Source organism: Phoenix dactylifera, chromosome 18 (genome assembly GCF_051530095.1).
Source record: "Phoenix dactylifera cultivar Ajwa chromosome 18, Ajwa_hap1_PhDact_Kaust_v1.1, whole genome shotgun sequence".
Lineage (NCBI taxonomy): Eukaryota > Viridiplantae > Streptophyta > Magnoliopsida > Arecales > Arecaceae > Phoenix > Phoenix dactylifera.
The window spans coordinates 11114033-11132815 of record NC_143207.1 but is presented as its reverse complement, the minus strand read 5'-3'; the positions used below and the strand labels follow the sequence as shown (position 1 = coordinate 11132815).

Sequence of the window (18783 nt, the reverse complement as noted above, 5' to 3'; positions counted from 1 at the left end):
TTCTATGATCCAATTACGTTTGGTCAACTCATGATTGAGTAATTAGAGTCCAAAATCAATGGGCCAAGCTATTAGATGTGATTTATTATTTTTAAATTACTTACACTATTGATTCATTGCTGACAAACTATTTTTGTTGCACATAAAAATAGAACAAAAAACAAATATACAGATCATCTTAAGATCAAAAAATTTATGGTCAATAGCTTGTCGGCACCTATCTCTTCAAGTGAGAGTTCTAAGTTCAAACCAGGTGATAGAATATTTTCAGAAAAGTTTATTGAAATTTATAAATGAGGCAAGGGTCGGGAGTGTATACTTCTACACCAAATAAGTCATTCAAAGACTCCCCAAATATGTAAGGCTCCCAAGTATGTGCTGCTATCAACTTGCCACTGGCAGTAGCATCCCAACTGTATTTCTCTGAAACAATGAAAGCTTTCTATAATTATTTTCTACAGACAAGTTCCTATTTTCATCTTCTACCTAGGATGATTATATCTGATCATTTCATCTAGAAGAGTAATTAAAAAAAATGATATACAGCAAAATCAAAAAGGTTTTAAACGACAACATGTTTCAGGTTGAATGCACATCTGCACCTTGTTTTTAATCTTTTAGAACTTATTATGCCAAATATGAGCATCCCAAAAATGTTTGCATGCATAATAAACATCATTGTTTCTTTTCAAATGGGCTTGCTCTCCTTGAACACTTCAAGCAGGGATTTATCAAGGATGATTTCATTACCAAAAAATCCAGACTTAACTGTCAATAATAGTCACAACTGGCGGAACATCCCCTGGTTTACCAATTGCAATAATTTACAAATTATGATTTATTACCATATTAATGTCATGATTCACTAAAAGCATCGGGACTCTTTTTCATCTAATTGCTAATTGAAAAAGTTACAAAAGTTCTTTGAAACAAAAAAAAAGTATATGCTACCACAAACTCATCAAGAAATACTAATTAACTTTCTGATCCAGAGTTCTGATTCTCTTTAGGAGAAGCCCATTGTTGGCAAGCACGGGATTTTGTCCATGGATCAAGAGGGACTCTCTGAGGTGGTTGTGGAGTTGGGGGTTTAGCCTCTCGGAGTTCATTTTCCCTGTCAACAAATCTGCATATAAATCCAGATATGTAAAAAATTAATACTTCATAGCTGATACTGAACATGTACATACTGCTGGACAATACAAAACACATTCAGCTGAGAACAGGAAGTATTATTTATTGATATGTCATTCCTACCGTTGAGTGAAATCATATACCTTCTTCAAAGAAAAAAGAGTCATACATTATTTTTTCTTGTCTCGAATCATAAGTTGGAATCACATAAACTATTTTGATGTCATTTCATGTTTTTGTGTCTCAAAGGAATCATGACCTGAGTTGTTCAATCCTATATAGTGAGAATTAGACAAGCACTGGACCTGATGTTGGCACCGTAAGTGCATGAACAGTGTTAACACATGCTCTTGTACCAGATAGAAATATGCTAAAAAGTACAGGTGAATATGGTGTGGAATTACACCAGGGCAATGGTAGGTGCAACCATACAAGCTCATAAGAACTGTGTAAAAGATAGCGAGCAAATGGTATGAGAAAGTTAGCTAATGAGCACTCCCAGAGCGAAACAGTTTTCACATCTCATCATCATGCTAATGGCCTGGGCATGCTTGGAGATGGTGGATAAGTTGCTTTGGTATCACTTATCAGTGAGTTCTACAACATGCACGATAAAGCCTGATATCAAGTTAAAACAGGTTTTCTAACGCAGCAAAATGAGATTTTGGCAAAATTCAGTCTTAGGTCTTTGCTAACCTGTTGTGGTATAACTTGACTACCACCAAGTTCAGGTAGCATCTAATTTTGTGAGAAATGTTCGATGGCTAGATTGATTAAATTCAGCAGATGGGACTATTTTATTAATCACGCAATTTTTCTTTCTTCTAGAGCTTTTAGCTTTTTCGTATGCTTGCTAAGGATGCTTCTTTTAGCTTGTGTACTAAAATATTTTTCTCATTAAAACTTACTTCCCCAGCACTTTTCCAAAGGTAAAGGTCATATAAATTTTGGGACAGCTGTAACTGATGAGATAAGTTATGGCAGTGGATAGTCATCTGCAAGAAAGGATATCCACAAGAGATTAAAATAATGTAAAAGAAAATAGAAATCATAAAAAGAAGAGGAATAAAGAAAATCCATAACAAATTTATAAGAAGAACGAGAAGACTAAAGGAAGAAGGAAAAGTAATAGACTACAGTAATCATAAACACCTGAATTGCTTTCCTGTATTGTGACAAACACAACTCTACATGAGAATGACAGAGTATCTATGCATTCCATGAGATTTGAAAATGGAAGGCATATATCATCCACCCTCCCATATAGCATGTGCTGAAGAGAATTAACATATATAAACATCCATGCATCATTCTCATGAAAAATAGATTACAAATTTTAGGAGAAACATAAAAAGAAAAGGTAAATTACTCAATATATGCCATAGGTGCAGCATCCCCAACTCGTATGCGAGTCCGAAGTAATCTTGTATAGCCACCTGCTCGGTCTCTGGTTTTCAAAAGAAATTTCTTCCATAAAAAAAGAGCAATATACTTGGAAGAATGGATCATACCGAATGTTAATAAATTAAATAGTTACTTATAGCGATAAGCCAGCTCTGTAAACAACTTATGAAGGACATCATCCCCACGAACAAAAGCAGAAGCACGACGCGCAGCAGCAAGTGTACCCTGAAAACAATCAAACTCATGACTTAACATAATTGTGGCTATTACTGAGAAATGTTATACAAAATAAATATCAGCTTTATTAATCATACACCATACTAATCAAATAATACTGAAATGTTATTAGTTATAAAAGCATGCAGATTAAGTAAATGACAGATCTATCAGGAAGCAACTGTTCAACATGTTAGACAGCTGTTATGGGTGTCATGAGGATTTCAGACAAAGTGCTTGTCACAATATATATGAAGCAACTTTCCTTGCTCAAAAACATAAAACAGAGCAGAAGAAGAACAAAACATGGGAAATAAAACCAAGTCAGAGGCATCTTGATCCACACCATAATGTACACATATGTCAGCTCTGTTTTCTTCACATTTGGATCTAGCTCTGGTATCATTTGACCCAGCATAAATGAATTGATCCTTTTTTCCTAAGAAGAAACTATTGTTAATGGCAAATCTAGGAATGGGAAAAGAGAATAATGGCTCTCATCCTTTGCCACTAACAAGATAAGAGAGAACGGAGACCCCCAAAACTGATGCCTCAACTCGGTGATGAGGTAATGAAAAACAGAACAGAAAAAAATAAAGAAAGTACATATTAAAAAAAACATTGTCATATCAAAGTCTAAAGGTGACTGCAGAATAAACAAACATAAAGGAACCTAATAGAATCTGCAGACTTCTACATAATTATACAGGACATATTTAACCTGATTAAGATGAGATCAAGAAAAAGCCAACATGAAATACAGAATCAAGCAGAACTTTGTTTTGAAGCAGCAAAGATAATCAAGCTGACAAGGTAATGAGGAAATCCCCAAGAAACTACAAATTGAGAGAATGAATAAACAATATATAGTATATAGATAGACAAATAAATAAATAGATATAAAGCTGGATCAACAACAGAAAGAAAATTAGCTTAAATAATATTAAAGCAGTCTAGTTAGTTGCAAATCTTCAAATGCCCACCTTCACTATAGGCCACTCAACTATTCTTCTGTTTTGATCTGTCCAGATCTCCCGACTCACTGCATGTGAAAGTATAAGTTTGGTCTTCCAACATCCTTATTATGACTCGGATTGTTTCAAGCATTCAATCCGGTTTCTTTGTTCCAATTAGCTGACAAAAATTGCAAATTTCTGTTGGCATTTGTACCAAATGCTATGAGACACGGCACCTTGTCAATTTGTCACCAACTCACCATGCCACAAAGAATGCCCTTCTTGTCACCTCTCAAGACCCTACTCAAGAGTTTATCACTAGTTATGTTTCAATCTAGAATAGTTTTGCTTCTGAAAGCTCGTACTCTAGATAATTCCAGACTATCTTTTTGCTAGACATAATGCATCCATATCACTGAGAATACTTATAAGAAGGATTTAATGGAAGGACTCCAACTTGCTACCACTTTTAAACCTAAAACATTCTGCCTCTTTTTGAGCTCTCTAAATCATAAAGAGTAGGTAGCACTCTTCCACTTCAATATATTCTGTTTGAGAAGTACTCCATCATTCTCCTGCATATAATAGATATAATGTAACTTACTCAGCTTGACGCACATATTCTTCCAAAACATCAAAATACATGGCTCAAGTATTCAGCATCTATTGATATTCTCCCAGATTTTTGACTTATCCATAGCAATCTTACCATCACACAACCTTTCCTAATCACTGTTTAGTTACTTTTATCATATTCAAGACTCCAGCTTTTTCTCACAAAAATCCTAGTTCAACTCATTCAGTCTCTTAATCCCTAATCACCCTTTTTCTTAAAAACCATATCCTTCCTTCATAAGAAGAAAAATTTATACAATTTCTTCATATTAGAGTCATTCCAAATGCTCTTAGTTTAGTTGGCACTTACATTTAAGCCCACGAAACTAATATCTGATAAGCACGATGATTGGATAGACAAGTTTCAGAATAGTAGTATTCCCTCCAAAATGAAGGAAATCTACTCTTCCAGCATATGACATTTTATCCAATATTTCCATCATTCCCGTGCTTATTACATGTCCCTGACCCCAAGGAATCCCTCAATATGCTATCACAAGTTTTCATGCATCCCATATATGGGTAATAAGCTTGCCTGAACAATTACTCAAACATAGGTCAGCCACTCAAGAACAAATGAAGATAAAGTATAAAACAAATCAATTTTGTCCAAATCAATTGCACTAACAGTAACGTAAGTAAATTCCAGTCCTCATTGCTATGCTTTCTGATACATTATTGCGAGCATGGTATGCGGTACCGGTCGGTACCGAACGTACCGTACCCATACCGATGGGTACCGGTATCGGTACGCCAGTATCGGTACGTTTGACGTACCATGTACCGTACCGTACCGACACTTGGTACGTCTATGTTAGTGCGGCACCGGTACGGGGTTCGGTACCGGTACGGCGAATCTTGATTACGAGCATGTCAGAATTTTAGTGCTAGAATCTATTATTACTGTTACAATGTTGTAGCCATTTGGCTTGTCTACCACTAACCTCCGAAGTATTTTTGGTGTCTGATAATATTAGCAATGCAAACTTGGCAGAATTTGATGGGTGAAAATAATTATTAAAGCATAAAAGAAAGTATTTTGATAACCTCTTTGCCCAGCTGCACCATGTTGTCTGCAACACGACGAACTTCTTTTGCCTGCAATCATCCCAACAAATACGACTTCAGCTTAGTTTTCACTGGTCGAATGATCACCAACTGCCCGACGAAATGCCACACACCCCACCCCAACCGAAACAGCCATATCTCTACAACCAGTAAGAGGAGGGGAAGAAGTACCTTTGCAACGGTGGTTTCGATGCGTTCATGCTTCACCAACTGAGAGACCATCGTCCTGAAGGAAAGCAAGAGCTTGTCAAGAAAGAAAGACCAAACTGAAAAGGAGGAGGAGGAGAAATGGAGTTACCTGAGCATAGAGACTCGGTGGGCCGCGGGGCGGCCGAGCTTCCGGAACTTGGTCATGGTGGTGGCGGTGACGGAGCCGATTGCTCTCGGTAGTCGTTTCCGGCTCCCTAGGTTTAAGATCTAGAAACCAGTTCAAATTTTGTGGTTTCGTCCAATTGCACGTGCATCTCACGTGCCACATGGTCTCCCATGAGGTAAATATTATCTCAAAATTAATAATTATAAATGTATCCTTATAAAATACTTGTTACATATATATATATATACCTTTTTTTTTTGGTGTATACGTACTCATACCATCAACGCTATTAAAAAGTTAATAATTTAAAATTAAAATAATTGAAACATCCTTAAGGATAAATATGTGAAAAAAAACATTTATAAAGGTGTGTATATATATATAAATAATACTTTTGCAAAAATATTTATATAATTTTATATATTTATGAGGATATAAATGCAAAAAAATTAAATTTTGCATAAATATCCTTCTAAATATTAGAATTTGTACGAATACTGTGACCAATTAATATATATATGCATGCCCTTATAAAATACTATTTTTGTATGAATATTTTTGACATAGTAATTTAGCCGGCATGATTAGCAAAAATCACATTTATTTAAAAAATTAATTAAAATTATAAAATTATCTTTTTTTATTTCTAAAGCAAGTAACAGGTTAACGGGTCTCGTTAGGAATTAATATTTCTACCCCCTGTGGGAAATTTTTCGATATCTCTCAATCCCTTTCTTTTATTCCTCCGTTCGGGATCAAAACTATTCCCTCTCTAATATTGTTTAGAGCTAAAAAATTTCTTGCATACAAGGTGGTGGTTGATTTAAAATTGTCGTGACAAGATGGGCCTATAAGTACAACAGTAGTAAGGAAGCTTGATTATTGCGATTTATTATGTGCCTTCAAGAGATTTTAATTCTTTTCTATATTCTAATACATGCTTCATATATGCATCTATGATAATAAAAATTACAAGCTAGTTTTGGATGAAATAAGATATAGTGATTGTTAAAAATAAAGTAGAATAAAGTAAAATAATTTCATGATTAGTGAAAGAACTTTAATAACTTTTTTTGTTATCTATTTGTCGAATCTATCTTTGTTTCAAGCAATATTTTTACAGAAAATATTGAGGAGCAGGCACTAAACTAATCCAAGTATTAAAGCAAGTTGAACTAGTCAAAAAAAATAATTTTCTGCATGCAAATCCTTCTAAATATGTGAAACTACATGAATACCCTTGCAAAGTTGCTATTTATATATATACCCCTATAAATATTTTTTGTATACGTATCTATTAAGGATATTTTATTTATTTTTTAATTTTAAATCGCTAATTTTTTAACAACATTAGATGGTGTAGGCATATATGTAAGGAGAAAAAAAAGGGGTTTACATGAAAAATAAGTATTTTATAAAGGTATACATATAAATATCAATTTGGAAAGGATATTCATGTAAATTTAAATATTTAGAAGAACATGTGCACAAAAAAAAACTAAAAGAAAATATTAAAAGATATTAGTTACGAAGGTCTTCCAATATGCACGTGAGATGCACAAAAAAATGGTTTTAACTAAAACACATAAACAAGTCTACTGTTATAAAAGAAAATACTAGTAAGTTATTTCAATACCTAAATTCTTAACCAATCTCTTCTTTTTTAACAGAAAAGGCTCACTTTTAAAACTAATATAATGGGTAAAACTCATCCAATCCAAAGACTCATTTAGTTCATGGAAAGAATTTTTTTTATTGGAATATTTTTCTAAAAAGCCGATGTCTGGATAGAAAGTAGTTTTTGCATGTTTGGTTGATCATGAAAAAATAACATATTTTAGAGTGACTTATATTTGGGTGAGCATCTAGTTTTTTGAAAAAGTGATGTAAAGTACTTGTTATGCTCTAATAAAAAAAAAAATCTTATTCCATTCTATCTAAAAACTTAGGGGTACTATTGAAAAAAAATAATTCTCCATCGGTGGAAATTAGATTTTTCTATATGCTACATGAGTTTTTTATTTTCATAAAATATGAAAATCTTATTTTTATGAGAAAGTTACTTTTCCATCTCTTTTCTTCGAAAACTCTAACGAAGCATGAAGTATTTTTCTATTTTCCTATTGACCATACTTTCTCTCCTTCTTTTCCCACAATGAAACGAGTCCCAACTCTCTAACAATTAATAAAAGCTACAATTGAAAACTTTGAATAGTATTTATCCAATTCAAATATATATCTACTATCTAGACATAAACTAGATATAAGCGTCCATGTAGTTGCCCGCTCCACCTCTACCAGTTCATAGCCTCCACCCAATGGGCCAATCAAACTGGCCCCCTTGAAGAGCTTATCAGTCTGCTTATGTTTTCGGCTATTTAAGAATGACTTAATTTGTCAATGTACTTATTGAAGACTCTGTGTGCCCCCAGGGTAAGTATGCTGTCCCAGTTGGCCCCGACTGCGATCATCTTCGACGTCTCCTTCGTGTCCGTGCCGAGGTTCAGTTGCACTATGTTTATGGCCATGTCTCCTATCTCCACCATGACCTCCACCACCTAGGCCAATCTATTTTATATACATACATACATGCATACATACATACATACATACATACATACATATATATATATACACACACACTTATATGTATATATCTATATAATATGAAGTCTCAACTTGTATTAAGCTTTCCATTCACCTCACGGATGCCTATTTAATAATGAGGCATATATTAATGACATCGATATTAATATAATTTGTTAACATTGTTTCTAACTATATATATCTAAAATGAAGGCTCAACTTTGTTGAGCTCTCCGTTCACCATGTAGATGATTGTATTAATGATGAGCATCTATTGATTATGTCAATGTTAATATAATCCGTTAACATCATCCCTGGGCTATTAACCTAGCAAATGCTATAATCTATTATCTGTTAACATCTCAACTTGGCTTATATGGCATCCTTCATTGCTATGTAGATACAGTATTAATGAACAGATGGATTCGAGCATTTTAACTCTTTAGCAAAGTACCTAGCAAATCAAATGGAGGTAGGGCTACAAGAGAGGAATCCGAGAGTATACACGAAATGTCGGTTAGTGAGCCTAGCTAATTTTTTGTCCTAATTAGCTAAAGGATTAAGTACACTCACCTTGGATGAGTGTACCTTTTCTAGCATAGTCGATTTGATTATTTGGGCCGTAGGATTGAGACAACCATACGTATGAATCGAATTCTAGCATAGTTGATCAGATGATTTGAACCATAGGATTAAGACAACCATACCTATGAATCAAACGGGGTACATACTAGTATTATCCATAATAAGAGCAATTAAGTTGACACAAAAAAACCAGATTTGAAAGAAGAGGGCGGGTGGAGTAAATTAAGCATAGAGACGCGATGGACCATAGATGTTTCTGACTCTTTAGGTTCAAGATCTAGAAACTAGTTCTCCATTTTGTAGTTTTGTCTAATTGCACGTACGGGAGGTCTTCAAATATGCATTTATAAAAGAAAATATTAAAAGGTATCAGTTGATGAGGCCTTCCAATATGCATATGAGATGCTCAGAAAAAAAAAAACACTTATACAAGTTTAACATGATAAAAAATAATAATAATTTATTTTAATACCTAACAAATTATTTTAATACTTAGATTCTCAACGAATGTCTTTATTAAAAAAGCTCACTTTAAAACTAATATAATGGATCAAACTCATTGTTGGAGTCCAACTCTCTAACAATTAATCAAAAGGTGTAGTTGAAAACTTTAAATGGTATCTAAGTGTCTGGTATTTAATAGGGGTGGCAATCGGGTCGGATCAGACATAAACAGGTCGGATTAGATACAGATCGGATCAGAAAATCATAAACCTGAATCTAACCTATTTATTAAACAGATCAGAAATTACAACCTGAACCCGACCTGTTTATTAAACAGGTAACCCGACCCGACCCGTTTAACCTGTTTAATAAACAGGTAACCTGTTTGCCTAACCCAACCCGTTTAACCTGCCCAACCCAACCTGTTTAACCTGCCCAACCCAACCTGTTTAACCTGCCCAACCCGACCCGTTTAACCTATTTGGACCTATTTAACCTGTCCAACCAAACCTATTTAATAAATAAGTAATCACTAACCACTTAGGCTCTTAGCCTTAGACCTTAGCCCAACCCAATCCGACCCAACCTGTTTTATACATTAAGTAACACAAGAATAAAAAGAAGGTAAATTTAGAAAACATTACAAAAATCTTGTCCCAACATCATTGACATTAAAAAAGCATTCAATCTTTACAAAAAGATGAACATAAGGAATACAAGTTATTTATTCATTCATCTAATACCAGCAATATTCAAAAAATATTTAATCTTTACAAAGACAAGGAATACAAGTCAAATCATCCAAATTTACATATGGAATAGCCCGAAAAGAAAATCTGCTTCACATAGAACTAATGTCAATATATATGATCGCCTCTGATGCTAGGAAAGCATGGTACTTCTTAGCAAGCTTTTTGATCAGCTTCTTGTTTTTGTTCATTTTTTTAGTGCTTCAACATCCATATAGTCAAGCCCTATTTTCTCTGTCTGCAGAAGACATAATCAAGCATTAGTAATTTAATATAATATTTTGTTGCTGCAAATTGTAATTAATGAAAAATGAGCTACTAGATGTTTTCATCTTTCTTCATACATTGTTGATCAATAGATATATTGCAGATGTAGTTTAGTGATCTTGTCCCTAAGTTTTTTAAATCAATAATATGTATTTCTGAGCTTACAAGTGATGAGCTTACCAGTATAGGGCCTATAGGCGAGTGATGAGTCGCAATTCTCTCCGGTTCCAAGAATGCTTGTTGAATTTAAGCTTTGGCACACCTTTTTGTATTAAGAAAGGTCCAAGTTCCTCTGCCTCTCCATAGCCAATAGAAGAACAACCAGGCCCTGAATTCAAATGCATTGGGCAAGTTATTTGTATGATGTTTGCCATTAAAAATTATATTAGGTAAACATAAGATCTACTGAAATGCTTATCTTTTTGGTGGTCATAGTTTTTCAGACCAATTTGTAGCTCAATGGTTTCAGTAAAATTGCGCTTCTTCTCCCAAGAATCATTTGCAATCTGAGAGATTGCTTCCCTCAAAATATCACTCTCTAACTTACTGTAGAAATGGTGAAGAGAATAGATAGTCAGTTTTCAATCACAAGAATATAAACACTGACAAAAATGTGGCTGCTAAAATATGATATTTCTATAACCCAGAAAGCAACAGCGTATCGCAGAAAAGAGCCTGTATCGCAAAAAAGTTGATTAATACAACTTGATTAATACAAATCAAAGAGCCTGTATCGCAGAAAAAGTTGCGATAACAGATAGCAGAAAATTAATGAAAAGATAAGGAGAGAAAAGAGTTTGGTACCTCAACATAAGGAGACAAAAGTTATGTGATCGAACAGATCAAGTACCAGTTGCCTGCACCAACTTCAGATCACAATTTAAGTTCATATCGGGCACAAGAGAGCAATAGCAAAGAGCTGAACAGCATTGCATACAACCAAGAATATCAAGTACCAGTTGCCTGCACCAACTCCATGCATCCCTAACAAACAAAGCCAGGCCAATAGAACTACAACCGAGAATCATAGACCCAGATCATCAGTCCAATTGAACACCTAATATCTTCACCTCTTGTCCCTCTGATGATGGCTATTAGACTATTATTGAATAAAAATAAAAACAGCATTGCATACATCAAGATGAATTTCCTTTTGCTTGGCAATCTCCAGATGAATTTTCTTGCTTTGTCCCAAAGTTACAAACTTACAATAGCAACCTGTGCAAAAAAAGAATCTAGCAAAATAAACTATCAAATAGCTATATTGAATAACATAAGATTATAAGAATGAACCTGTCTCATTATAATATAAGAATGATTTCAAGAAAACAGCAAGATTCATAGTTTCTATAAAGCATTCATATATTGAATAAGAAACTACCAAATAGCTATAAATATCAACTTAATATTGAATAACCACCATCATAAGGTCCATAACTCCATAAGTCAAATGACACCATCCATAGTCAAAGCAAAACTAAAAAAAGAGAGAAACAATAACAACATCCATATTTAAACCAAAACCAAAAAGGAGTATCCATGATCATGATTCATCTCACTATGAATTAGATTCAACATTGGCCGAGCATTGAGTTAATTGAGTTTCATTGTAGGAACTTGAGTTTATGACATCTTCTACAGTCTCATCTAACTCGGCCTCCTCAACATCTGCATTGAAATATTGCAATAATTAATAATAAATTCATTCAAAAAATAATAGAAATATAATTCATAAAACATATACCTTTCTTTTCAAACACCCAATCTCGAGTACAAATCAAGGCCTCGGCAATATTCGGTTTAAGAGCACTACGATACTTATCAAGTACTCGCCCACCGATACTAAAAGCAGATTCAGAGGCAACCGTAGATATTGGAATAGTTAGAATATCACGTGCCATAAGAGAAAGTTGAGGATAATGAGACTGCTTGGTTTTCCAAAAATCAAGGATATCCAAATTGGACATCCTATTAACTCTAGGCTCATCCAAATATAATTCCAATTGAGACTTCTGTGCAGTAGTAACAAAATCAAAGCTTTCAAATGTATCAAAATCCTACATTATTGAAAAAATGGAATAAGTTATTTATAAGAAACAATACCATATACAAGCACAATACATTTATTTTAGATAAAAAAAGTTTTATATTACCTTAAAATCATCTGCTTTTCTAAATGCCTTAGAAGTTTCAGAAGAAGTACCGGTCTCCATATCTCTATGAGTTGATGGGATAGCAGTTGGAGTTTTAGAAGAAGCAAGCATATACTGATTAAAGAGAGAAAACATACAATCACGGATGTGCATGCTTTCAGTAGAACCATACCCATTCAACTTCTTATAACAATACTCCACAAACTGAAATTTGTATCGAGGATCCAAAATAACTGCCATGGCCAAGATTAAGCTATGATCTGACCAATACTTTTCAAATTTTCCATACATCTGCCGTGTCATTCTTTGTATGAAAGCATCTGTACTCTGCATCTCTTGCCTTAAAGTAAGCTCAATCAAGAAAACTTGAGAAAAATACATGTTTGATGTAGGATATTTAGCTCCGGAGAATACTAAAGTAGCATCATAGAATATACTCAACAACATGCTAATCTTCTCAACTTTATCCCACTCCTCTTCATATGGACAATGTTTGTAATTAGAGTCACTTAATTTCAAATGAAGAAAGGCACGACGGTAAAAGAGAGCACTATCTAGCATCAAAAAAGTTGAATTCCATCTTGTAGGAACATCTTGCCTTAAGCCTTTTTTACTTTCCAAAGAAACTTGTCTAACACATTTCAAAAATTTCTGTTTCCGAACTTGTGAACCTCTCACATATTTAATAATTTAACGAATTTTAGAGATGGGTTCATCTATCTCCTTTAATCCCTCTTGTACAATTAAGTTAAGAATATGAGCACAACATCGGACATGAAAGAACTCACCATCTGAGTAAAGTGCATTGTTCAAATTAAGTTGGATCTTTAGCATGTCAACAAAAACATCATTTACCGATGCATTATCTAAAATCATGCAATACAATTTCTTTTCAATCCCCCAATCAATCAACAAATTGTAAATTATTTCACATAAAGATATGCCATTATGTGGAGGAGGCATGAAGCGAAAGTTAAGAACTTTCTTTTGTAACACCCATTCATCATCAATAAAATGGGTAGTTAAACATAAATAGCCATCGGTAGTAATAGAGGTCCACAAATCCGAAGTTAAACTTATCCTAGAAGGAATTGAATGTAGCCACAATACTAATTTTTCCTTCTCTTTTTTATATAATTTCAACAAATCAGCCTTTACAGTATTCCTTGATACTAACTTGGCCTCCTCACGAACATAAGCAAATAAAGATCTAATGCCTTCATACTCAACAAATTGAAATGGTAGATCATGCTTAATAATTGCAAGTGTTAGCAATTCACGAAATTTGTCAGGATTAAACTTAGTAGAACACATTGATATGGACCCTTGAGCTTGTGATAAGATCATCTGTCCTATGTCACGGTTCTTTCTGCAATTCTCTAAATGACGTTTCAAATTTCCGGTCCCAACCTTACCACCAAATGAATATTCTTCACCACACTTTATACACTTGCATTTTTCAGTTGCTTCATTTATATGATAATATTGATAAATATGGGAAGTCAATTTTCTTTTACGTTTTCCATGTGTGGAGTCGCTTACAACTGCATTAGAACCTAAGGGCGTCGATTCATTTGCCCTATCACCATCACTCTCTAACTCTATATTCACGAATTGTTTATCCATCTATATCATATAATTTAAAATTATATCAGAAATCAGAATACCAATTTAGAAAGAAAATAATATGAAAAGAGAGCAGAAACATAAAGCATTGAGGTTGAAACCATTAGGTTATAAAGCATTTACTTTTGCTGAGTCAGATTTATCAAAATAATCTCTAATACTTAGATGTTCAACTGCTTCTACTTTCCAACAACTGTAAATGCACTGCAAAAAAATAAAATAATAATGTTAAAAATAGTTAGAAAGTCACTGTAAATGCACTGCAAAAAAAAAGTGATAAAAAAATATGAATCTTCGAAAACTCTTATCAAAGTTAAGCAATAACAGTTAAGCAATAACAATTACTAAGAGGATCAAAGCTTTCAACATAAATCTTACTATTATTTCCCCAAAAAAAGTGAATAACAGTTACTAACGGTTAAACAATAATAGTTAAGCATAAATCTTACTATTATTTCCCCAAAAAAAGTGAATAACAGTTACTAACAGTTAAGCAATAACAGTTACTAAGAGGATCAAAGCTCATAAATCTTTGGAAACTCTTAGCTAAGGGGTTTTACCAGCATTCAAAAAGAAAGAGAAGAAGAGAGGAAAGACTGAAACATCAAAGGAAGAAAGAAGAAAAGATAGATCTTTCTTACCTCGGTAGAGCAGAGGATCCGACCTCTTTATGAGCTCTTCCATTCAACCTTGGTTCCCAGGATCCGTCGAGCCGCCACAGTCGCCGTCGACGGGGAGGTCGAAGTTGTCGGCACAGGGGAGGAGAGGGCGGAGGCGGAGGTTTAGAGGAGAGGGCTCGAGAGGCGAAGAATCCGAAGGAGAGGAGAGGGGAGAGACTCGAGAGAGACTGAGGGAGGGAATAGAGCTCGGGCGGCACACAAACCCTAACCCTAAGTCCCTAACTAAGGAGAAGTCGCGGATGGTGGAGTGTGGTCCTCAAGCTGCCACGGTCGCTGTCGACGGGGAGGCCAAAGTTGTCGGCACGGAGTAGGAGAGGGCGGAGGTCCGGAGGAGAGGAGAGAGACTCGAGAGAGACTGAGGCCTCACCTGAGGGAGGGAATAGCTGAATGGAGCTTGGGCGGCGCAGCACAAACCCTAAATCCTAAGTCCTAACCCTAAGGGCTCGTTTGGTTCGCAGGAAAAGGAGGGGGGAAAGTGTGGTCAACGGGAAAGTAATGAAATGCCTCTTATTTGGTTGGAGTTTTCAAAGGAGAGAGATGGGAAAGTTGTATTCCCATGGGAATATGATTCCCACATTTCATGGGAAAGTCTTTCCCCTGACAAACATGGGAAAGTTACTTTCCCATGAGGTGGGAATCACTCCTTTTTTATTTTTTTCCCAAAAGGACCCTTCAGCATTAAAGAAGCATTAAAGAGGCATTAAAGACATAATTTTTATTAAGGGCATAATAGGAATTATACATAACTTTCCTAGGAAAGTGGATGGTCAACCAAACATAAACACTTTGGAAATTTGTCACTTTCCCATGGTTAACCAAACATGCCAAAAGTACTTTCCTAGGTATTCTCTTCCTAGGAATCTGATTCCCAGGAATCATATTCCTAGGAGGGAAAATACTTCCCGCGAACCAAACGAGCCCTAAGGAGAAGAGTAGAAGACGGGAACTCGGGCAGTCGGCAAGTGAAATCGCGAACTATGACTTGGAGACTGTGCGGACGCGATAAATTGGGCCAACGCGGTGTGTTGGGCCGAGGCAACTAAAACAGGCTGAGGCGGGGAGTTGGGCCGGCCCTAGGCTTTGTGGGTTGTGGCCCTTGTCTATCAGCCCAAAAATTAAACGGGTTACATGGGTCAGACATATAAAATCCGTATCCGATCTAATTAATAAACAGGTTAAACGGGTCAACCTGTTTATGATCCGAATCCGTTTAGGCCAAATCCAAACCTGTTTATGGCGGGTCGAACACGGGTCGGGTCACATTTTGCCACCCCTAGTATTTAACCAATCCGAATATGAATCTAATACATATTCTTGGAGCTAGACAAAAGCTAGACATGAGCATCCATGTGGTTGCTCCCTCTACCTCTACCAACTCGCAGCATTCACCCAATGGGCCTTTGACAGCACATCTCCTATCTTAGTTGCAGTCTCCAAGATCTTCTGCCGAGACTCTTTCGAGTCGGGCCAAGCGTTTTGGGTATGGGGCCAAGATTTTTGGATTAGTTGGGCCAATTTAGCTTGGGCCCAACCTTTTAGCCCAAATAATTTTTTTTAAAAAAAGTTATGTAACATGCCTATGCTCTTAATAAAAAAAAGGATCTTTTCCCATTCTATCTAAAAGCTTAAGGACACTTTTGTTGACGAGCTCCGTGTTGAGCAGGTGTGGAGTGGCCATCCCCCCACTATGCCTGGATTGTGAGGTAGACGAGTCGGTTGACCATGCACTATTCAAGTGTGTGTGGGCGAGGGAGACATGGAGACTGTCTGGGATCCCGGAAGATCTCGGAGGATATTTGGAGCCAAAGGAACTGATTTCTTGAGGTAGTTCGGCACTGGTCTGCCTGCCCCCCAGTTGCGTTGGGTGGCTATTGTAGCGTCCTGCATAGTTTATCAGATATGGATGGCCAGGAACGCTAGGGTATTTGGCAAGCGCAGTCCATCCCCACGATTCGTGATGGAGCGCACTCGGGCACAGGCAGCAGAGACTATCCATGCAAGTTTAGATCATCAACCTTTGACAGCTCGGGATATCTGGGCCCCCCACATTGCTTCAGCAGCTCCTCACACGATTTTCTTCACCTGAGAGCCCCCACCCTGAGTTTCGTCAAGGTCAATTTTGACGGCTCTGTCCTGAATAGTGGTAGGAGGGGAGGGGCCGGTTTTATCATCAGGGGCCCGACTTCGAGTATGGTGGCAGCAAGGGGGTGTTAGCTCTTCGACACCTCGGTTCCAGGCGCAGAGTTACGGGCAGCTTGGATGGGTTTGCGTTATGTATGACATGTGATGTAGGCGACTTCCATCCTCTTGGAGGGAGATTCGGCCACGGTGATTAGCTGGGTCCGGAAGGGCCCATACGGTGATAAATGAGTTCATTCCTTGCTCCGTGATATTTGGTTGATGGTGAGGGAGGCTGTCACATTTCAAGCTATGTATGTATATCGTGAGGCTAATGGGACAGCGAACTGGGTGGCGGCATTTGTAGCGCACTACTCAGGAGGCACCCTATGGGTTGGAGAGGATGAGATGCCTCTGTGTATTCCGGAATCTTTTGTTTGCCGATTCTATTGGATGTATTCGTACCCGCATTGTATGATACGCCCGTTTCAGCAAAAAAAAAAGGACACTTTTGGAAAAAAAACCCAATTCTCCCCCAATGGAAATTGGATTTTTCTGTCTCACATGAGTTTTTTTTCATAAAATGTAGGAATCTTATTTCCATAAGAAAGTTACTTTTCCATCTCTCTTCTTTGAAAACTCTAACCAAGCATGAAGTATTCCCTGTTTTCCCATTGACCATACTTTCTCCCCTTTTTTTTCCACGAACGAAATGAGTCCCAGCTCTCTAACAATTAATAAAAGCTACAATTGAAAACTTTGAATAGCATTTGTCCAATTCGAATACTTATCTACCATAGATTCTAGGAGCTAGACATAAGCTAGATATAAGTGTGCATGTAGTTGCTCGCTTCACCTCTATCGGCTCACAGCCTCCACCCAATGGGCCTTTATGACCATGTCTCCTATCTCCACCATGGCCTCCACCACCTGGGCTAATCTATTTTATATACATACATGCATACATACATACATATACACTTATATGTATGTATCTATATAATATGAAGGCTCTACTTGTACTAAGCTTTCCATTCACAGCACGGATGCTATTTAATAATGAGGCATATATTAATGACATCATTGTTAATATAATTTATTAACATTATTTCTAGCTATATATATCTAAAATGAAGGCTCAACTTTGCTGAGCTCTCCATTTACCATGTAGATGACCGTATTAATGATGGAGCATCTATTGATTACGTCGGTTTTGATATAATCTGTTAACATCATCCCTGGGCTATTAAGCTAGCAAGTCTATTATCTATTATCTAATATATGTGTGTGTGCATGTATTATATATATAATAGAGTTTTGGCTTATATGGAGTCCTTCATTGCTATGTAGACATAGTATTAATGAATAGATGGATCCGAGCATTTTAACTCTTTCACAAGTACCCAGCAAATCAAATGGAGGTAGGACTATAGGAGAGCAATCCGAAAGTATACATGAAGTGTCGTTTAGTGAGCCTAGCTAATTTTTTTGTTCAAATTAGATAAAAGATTAAGAATAAGTACACTCACTTTGGATGAGCATACCTTTTCTAGCATAGTCGATTCGATGATTTGGACCATAGGATCAAGACATCCATACCTATGAATCGAATTCCGGCGTAGATGATTGGATGATTTGAACCATAGGATTAAGACAACCATTCCTATGAATTGAACAGGTTACACACTAGTATTATCTATAATAAGAGCAATTAAGTTGACACAGAGAAATCGGTTTTGAAAGTAGAGGGTGGGTGGAGTAATTTGAGCATAGAGATGCGGTGGACCATAGAACGATTGAGCTTCTTGAACTTGGTCATGATGGTGGTTATGGAGCCGGTAGCAAGATGGCTCTCGGTAGATGTTT

The 18783-nt window shown here is 36.2% G+C and overlaps 1 protein-coding gene and 1 long non-coding RNA gene across 5 annotated transcripts; both read right to left on the bottom strand.

The window, feature by feature from the left end:
* Positions 1 to 727: 727 nt before the first annotated feature.
* LOC103696962 (uncharacterized) lies at positions 728 to 5860 on the bottom strand. Of its 4 annotated transcripts, XR_016398972.1 has the most exons (8): positions 5692 to 5860; positions 5565 to 5619; positions 5373 to 5423; positions 2672 to 2763; positions 2504 to 2581; positions 2287 to 2407; positions 2043 to 2129; positions 988 to 1126 (listed from the first exon to the last, which is right to left on the bottom strand). XR_016398972.1 is itself a non-coding variant. In XM_039131816.3 (6 exons), exons 1-6 carry the CDS (start codon positions 5745 to 5747, stop codon positions 976 to 978), a joined length of 483 nt encoding a protein of 160 aa, XP_038987744.1. In that variant the 5' UTR covers positions 5748 to 5860; the 3' UTR covers positions 728 to 975. The 4 variants fall into 4 exon arrangements, 2 of the variants coding, with proteins under 2 accessions (XP_038987744.1, XP_088570231.1); XR_016398973.1 differs by lacking the exon at positions 2043 to 2129 and having other exon boundaries at positions 990 to 1126; XM_039131816.3 differs by lacking the exons at positions 2043 to 2129; positions 2287 to 2407 and having other exon boundaries at positions 728 to 1126.
* Positions 5861 to 10025: 4165 nt separating this feature from the next.
* Positions 10026 to 10722, bottom strand: LOC149750913 (uncharacterized). Its single transcript, XR_016398983.1, has 2 exons — positions 10521 to 10722; positions 10026 to 10311 (listed from the first exon to the last, which is right to left on the bottom strand). It is a non-coding gene; the product is annotated as an uncharacterized LOC149750913 (long non-coding RNA).
* Between the last annotated feature and the right edge of the window lie 8061 nt (positions 10723 to 18783).

Excerpts from the sequence above, each read along its gene's own strand:
- LOC103696962 (XM_039131816.3), bottom strand. The coding sequence starts at position 5,747 with ATGACCAAGTTCCGGAAGCTCGGCCGCCCCGCGGCCCACCGAGTCTCT. Across the intron at positions 5,424-5,564 it reads TCGAAACCACCGTTGCAAAG|GCAAAAGAAGTTCGTCGTGT; the intron begins GTACTTCTTCCC and ends GGATGATTGCAG. Across the intron at positions 2,582-2,671 it reads GAGCTGGCTTATCGCTATAA|AGACCGAGCAGGTGGCTATA; the intron begins GTAACTATTTAA and ends TTTGAAAACCAG.